Raw genomic sequence first — 6,395 nt, forward strand, 5'->3', positions numbered from 1 at the left:
ACCAGGTAATTTACCACACTGCACTATTACATATACAACCCTGCAATAACATCACGAACAGCCTCTGCGTGGATACACAGACACGCATGCTGAACAAGTGTGGGAAGGTGAAGGGAACTACACTCAGGAATATATATAGACTTGACAGAGAATTTTTCTACATATGTTTATATATCCTGCAAAAATATCCATGTACAGAGTAGAGTACACAGGGGGCAAAGTTATGAAAATGTTTCTGCCATATCCAAACACTTTGAGGGAATGAGTTACTAGGCCTGTGGGCTCAGGATCATAGCCTCAGGGGACATCAAGCTCAACTGGCATGTCACAGTTCACAAAGGCAATGTTCTATCTCCTAGTTTTAGGAGTAGCAACTGGGGTCTTAAAAGCTTCTGAGTGGTTATCTAAGGTACAACTACTGGTCTTTCTCTGTTTGGAGCAAAGAGAAGTGAAGACGATCTAAGATACCTGGAAACCATTAGTCCAAAGGACTAATGGAACATGGGGACCTCAGCCTCCATGACCCTGAGACCGGAAGAAATAAATGGCTCCTGGATACCACTGCTGACTGCTGACAGGAATCACAACAGAAGATCCTGGATAGAGTGGGAAAAAAAAAATTCAGAACAAAACTCAGTGTCATAAAAAAGAGACCAGGTTTACTGGTCCGATAGAGACTATTGGAACCCCCAAGACTACGGCTCTTAGTCACACTTCAAGCATGGAAATGAACTCACCCCCTTGGTTGAACTTTCAGCCAAATAACAGATAGACATACAGGGTACCTATCCCTTAGAACAGTCAACCATAAGAGACCAAAAGGGCAGGATTTGCCCTGGGATAAAGCTCAGAAGGCATGAAAAGATAGGAAAGAAAGAAGAATGGAAAAGGTAAACACGGTGAGGAAGTGGAAAGGGTACCTTTACCTTGTGGGGATTGCAATCAATGTCATCAAAGAAAATGTGTATGAACTGTTAAATAGAAAACTAATTTGTTCTGTAAAATTTCACCCAAATCATAATAAAAAGCTAAAAAAAAAAATTCCTATGAAACATGTAATGAAAATCCTGCAGAACACACGAAAACATGGGGTCTCCATAAGTCCTATGTGCTAATTGTGAATTCCAATCTACTTGATGGTAACTTACCCCCCCCCCTTTTTAATTCAGAAATGAAAATAGACACACTAGAGCTACATAAATGGGAACTCTGGTACCATAGTGGCTAAGACACTTGCCTGCTAACCAGATGGCTGGCGGTTCAAACCCACCAGCCACTCCTCGGAAGGAAGGTTGGGCAATCCTACTTCCGTAGTGATACTGCCTTGGAAACCCAAGGAGGGGTCACTACGAGTCGGGTTTGACTCGACGGCACATAACAACAACAACAACAGAGCTACATAAAAGAAACAGAAAATTTTAACAAGTGTAATGTTGGGTAGAAAAAACAAGCAGAAACCTGATGTATAGTGCTTTTCATAGAGACTGAAAAGAGATCTAAATATAAGGCTGAAACTCCAGATAGATTGTTTTGTGGAAGGCTGTGGTCTACAGCAGAAGCCCTAACTCCATTTTGAGTCATGACATAAATTCATACACCATTTGAGTCCTTTTGAACATTAAACCAGCAATGTAGCTATGCTTAAGTCCAAGACTTGTCTAGAGAGAGGCAGCTGGCCCTCAGGAAGAGTGTGATTGAAAGTAGATTATGCTCACACAAAGTACTGAGGAACTTGCCTGAACATTTCCTTAATGATTTATTGAAAACAGCCGCTCGCTACCTTATTTAAAGGTTGGGTCCCGGTATTGTCTTGTTGCCACCTTGTAGCTATGGCTCAGGGCCCCATAGTTCTAAATCCCATCTGGACTACCATGTTGCCAGTTGGTCAAGCCAGGTGATCAAGGGTTACCAATCCTATAACCCTTTTAATCTTCAGTTGTATATAAATCCCAATTATGGTCCTTTCCCCACTTGTGTAGTCCCACCTGTGATAGTGATGAATTGACCTGCCACCAATCACAATCACAAATTTTGTGATGATTTCCTATATATTCTGTTATATATCATGAGCCCTATGGCCATGACTCAGTGAACCCCATTCAGCTTCCGTATTGTGTACCTGTTGACGGTTTCCCTCATCCTGGATGATGTCTTTTTTTTGTCCTGTCTTGCAGTATAAAACCTAAGACATTTGACTGCTAACCAGAGGTTGGTGGTTCAAACCCATCAGCTGCTCTGCAGAAGGAAGACAGGGCAATCTACTTCTGTAAAGAAGTACCACCTTGGAACCCAAAGGGGGTCCCTATGAGTTGGAATCTATTCGATGGCAGAAGTTTAGTTTGGTTTCATTTAACCAGAAGGTTGGTGGTTTGAACACACCAGCTGTTCCTCAGGGAAATAAAAATAAGGTAGTCTGCTTCTGTAAAGATTTACAGCCTTGGAAACCCAATAGGGGTTGCTATGAGTTGGAACTGACTTATGACAGAGTTTCATTTGGTTTAGAAGGCTTAATAAAAGTCTCTAAGGCATCTGATTGCCAACCAGAAGGTTGATAGTTCAAACCCACCAGCCACTCCTCAGAAGGAAGACTGGGCAATCTACTTCCGCAGAGTTACTGCCTCGAAAACCCAAGGAGGGGTCAGCCTGAGTGTGAATGGACTCGCTGGTAAGGAGTTTTAGAGTTTATAGAATATATTTGAATCTAGGGTCTTTTTATCCCTAACACACATTCTTTGTACTTCTGCTTTTTGAAAAAGAATCCTAATAGAGTTTATCTTTTGAAATTCATTTTATGTTTTGCTCTATTATGAGTTTCCTAAGGGCCATTTTAAAGAAACTCTCGAACAGAAATATTTGAAGAAACAAAATCAGTGATTAACATCCTCCACCACAACTCACAAAGAACCCTCAAACCAAATCCTTATTAGACTTAAAGGAAGGGCTTGGATATTATACCCGTGTCCCATTCATCGCTTGTCCTTATCCGTCACCTTGCTTAGCCAGGGCTCTGTGCTCTGCACGATAAACATCTGTTGAAGTGGTAAATTAAGGATGACACAGACATCAGGGCTTTGGGTAACCTTTTCCTTGGAAATAATTTTCTACTGCCATTTCCTTTCAGATGCATTTCAGTACTGACTACATAGGAAATATTGACCATATAGGAAATTTCTATAAGAAATTTCCACATAGGAAATTTCAACTTCCAGATTTTAAAACAGCTCGAATATTATTATGCCATTTGTAGGAGGCGAAGTCCCAACCTTGAGTTAACAAACGCATCTTTAAATTTCGCAATTTAAATCTCCACGTACCCTCTATGGAAAGGAGTTCTAGTGGTGTAGTGCCCAAGGCATCTAACTGCTAACCAGAAGGCTGGTGGTTCAAATTCACCAGCCACTCCTCAGAAGCAAGACTGGGCAATCTACTTCCGTAAAGATTTACTGCTTTGGAAACCCAATGTAGGTCGCTATAGTTCCAATCGACTGGATGGCAGTGGGTTTTTTTTTTTTGGGGGGGGCGGGTAATCCTCTATGGAAGGGAGCTCTGGTGGCATAGTTGATAAAGCATTCGACTGCTAACCAAAAGGTTGGCAATTCAAACCCAACAACAGCTCCGTGGAAAGGGGGCAATCTACTATCGTAAAGATTTACAGCCTCTGAAACGCAATGGGGGTTGCCATCAGTTGGCACAGATGGCAGTGAGGTGTTTTTGTTGTTGTTGTTTTGTTTTTTTGTATTCTCTATGGAGACGATGATGAGCACAGGAGGGTCAAGCATCAGGCTCTCTGTGTCCTATAATCCGACTCCACCACTCAAGCAACCACAGTATGCGCTTGCGTAAATCACTGCTTGGATTTCTGGAGGTAGCCTGGGGAAAGCAAACAGTACATACACACACAAGGCTGTAGTGAGAAGGAAGCAGATAAAGAAAATCAATTGGCACTGATCTCCGCCAATAGTTTTAACGAACATGCGTCACCCTCCACATTGAAAAAGTTGGGCGTCCCGACTCACGTGACTTCCTTATACTCTCGCGAGGAGGCGGGCTAACGTCACATCTGCGTGCGCAAGAATATTGAGTAACGCCGCGTTCCTATCCCAGAGCTGTTGGTTGGGCTGTGCTGTTGACCACAAGTTCCGAGTACCGGGCGGGATCTTGACGGCTGGGCAGTGCTGAGGGCTGTCAAAAAAGACAAACCGCGGATGATGGCTCCGTCGCGCCTTAGGAGCCCTTCCTGACGTTCCCGCCATCCCAGGCTATGTGGGTCCTCCTGGGCCAGGGGTGGCGGCGTGGGCCCGCGCTCGTGCAGTGGTCCACTAGAGCCGCATGCCTAGGGCTTCCTGGGTTCCGTCGCGCTCCGATCCGCGGGGCTGCTGCCGAGCCCTGGGCTCCGGCCAGACTCTACAGCGCTGCAGACTGCAAGGTGACCGCCCATTAGCCTCTTAGCCACACTTAACATTTTAGAGGGTGCGCTAGGCGAACTTGGAATGGTAAAGGGCTACCCCAGACTCGCTGTGAACGCAGCTTGCGATTTTCAAAAGGAAGCAGAGCAGAGAGCGCAGGCCTCATTAGTGTGACCTTGGACAAGTCACTTAACTTCGTGTATCATTTAATTTGTAATGGCAATAACCAACTAACTGATTTTTTTTGTGTTTTTTGTGTTTTTTGTTTTTGTGAGAATCTAGTCTAGGCGCGTTGTATGTATTTAATTATAAAAACCTACTAAGGAGCTGCAGTGGCGTAGTGCCTAAAGCACTTGACTGCTAACCAGAAGGCTGGTAGTTCAAACCCACCAGCCACTCCTTGGTTGGAAGATTGAACAATTTACTAATGTAGTGATACCGCCTGGGAAACACAAGGAGGGCTCGTAATGAGTTGGATCCGACTCGAGGGCAGTGAGTTTGGTTTTTGTAACCTGTACAGAAGCTGACTGCCACATCTTTCTCCCACGGAGCAGTTGGTGGGTTCAAACGAACCCTTTGTTTTAGCATTTGGGTACTTACCCGCTGCTCACAGTTATTAGAGTGAGTCATTTTTAGATGGAAGGAAGGTTGGGCAATCCTACTTCCGTAGTGATACTGCCTCGGAAACCCAAGGAGGGGTCGCTATGAGTCGGGTTTGACTCGACGGCACATAACAACAACAACAAACCCTCGATTTGTTCAACCACAAGAACAAAGTCAGAATTACCCAGGTTTCCTGGGATAAAGTGAAATAAATGATAGAAGCCAACATAAAACCAACACTTATATTCTAGATATTTGAGTAAAAAGTCTCACGCCTTACATCGTGTAATCCTTCCACATAACCGTTTGATTCTTCATCAGCGCTCCTTTTCTGAGTCAGTGACCCAATATAAAAGAATAGAACTGCCCCATATGGTTTCCTAGGCTATCCTCTAGGTAAAGGACTTTTATTTAGCTGTATGTTCACCTTTGATTGGAAGTGATCTACCAGACGCTGCAGGGGAGAAAGATGAAGTAATCTGCTTCCATAGTTTCAGCCTTGGAAACCCTATGGGGCAGTTCTACTCTGTCCTCTAAGTTGCTGCCCCTCGATTCTAAGCACTGGGGTTGGGCTTACTTTATAAGCTTAGCCATACATCTCTTTATTTTCAGAGGAACAGTATAAATGTTAGAAATGAAATTGTTCAAAAAGGACTGAAAGAATATTTTGTTTTTTGTTTCATATTGTGCAAAATTTATCTTCATAAATAACATTCTACTCTTTCTAGGAAAAAATTGACATGTCTAGATTTCCTGTTGAAAATATTAGAAATTTCAGTATCATTGCCCATGTGGATCATGGCAAAAGTACTTTAGCTGACAGACTCCTGGAACTAACAGGTATTTTCATTTTGTATTACGTACTTAGTTGATGGCAATGAGTAATTTGTAATTACTTTTACCTGCTCTTTTAAGTTTTGGTTTTATATGGAATATTGTCATTTCTTTGAGTCCATGGAAATACCAATAAATGTTTCTGTTTATAGGGACAATTGATAAAACAAAGAATAATAAGCAAGTTCTTGATAAATTGCAAGTGGAACGAGAAAGAGGAATCACTGTTAAAGCACAGACAGCATCTCTCTTTTATAATTGTGATGGGAAGCAATACCTTTTAAATCTCATTGATACTCCTGTAAGTTTAATACTTACTTTGCATGTATACTTAAAGTCATCCTCTGTATTTGTGCAAATAAGCCCTGTTTAATTTTTTACTTAGTATTACGTACTTATCTTTGCTTTTATCTGAGTGTTCTTATTATAAATTGTTTCACAATTTATAAATTGTTATTATAAAGTGCAGGCCAAAAAAACAAACTTTATTTAACAGATTTTTGTCAGGTGGAGTTAATAGAGTTGCTATAATGCCCCTTCCAAAAAAAAAAA

The 6,395-nt window shown here is 42.2% G+C and overlaps 1 protein-coding gene across 1 annotated transcript in view; it reads left to right on the forward strand.

Annotated features, from left to right (window-relative positions):
* Positions 1 to 4,261: 4,261 nt before the first annotated feature.
* Positions 4,262 to 6,395, forward strand: part of GUF1 (GTP binding elongation factor GUF1) — a 30,068-nt gene continuing 27,934 nt past the window's right edge. Inside the window, exons 1-3 of the mRNA XM_007957779.2 lie at positions 4,262 to 4,426; positions 5,738 to 5,849; positions 5,996 to 6,144. Of these exons, the coding sequence (XP_007955970.1) occupies positions 4,262 to 4,426; positions 5,738 to 5,849; positions 5,996 to 6,144 (426 nt within the window). The remainder of the gene's footprint in view (positions 4,427 to 5,737; positions 5,850 to 5,995; positions 6,145 to 6,395) is intronic.

Source organism: Orycteropus afer, unplaced genomic scaffold, assembly GCF_000298275.1.
Source record: "Orycteropus afer afer isolate SDZICR_OR568_19922 unplaced genomic scaffold, OryAfe1.0 scaffold00795, whole genome shotgun sequence".
In the NCBI taxonomy this organism is placed as follows: Eukaryota; Metazoa; Chordata; class Mammalia; order Tubulidentata; family Orycteropodidae; genus Orycteropus; species Orycteropus afer.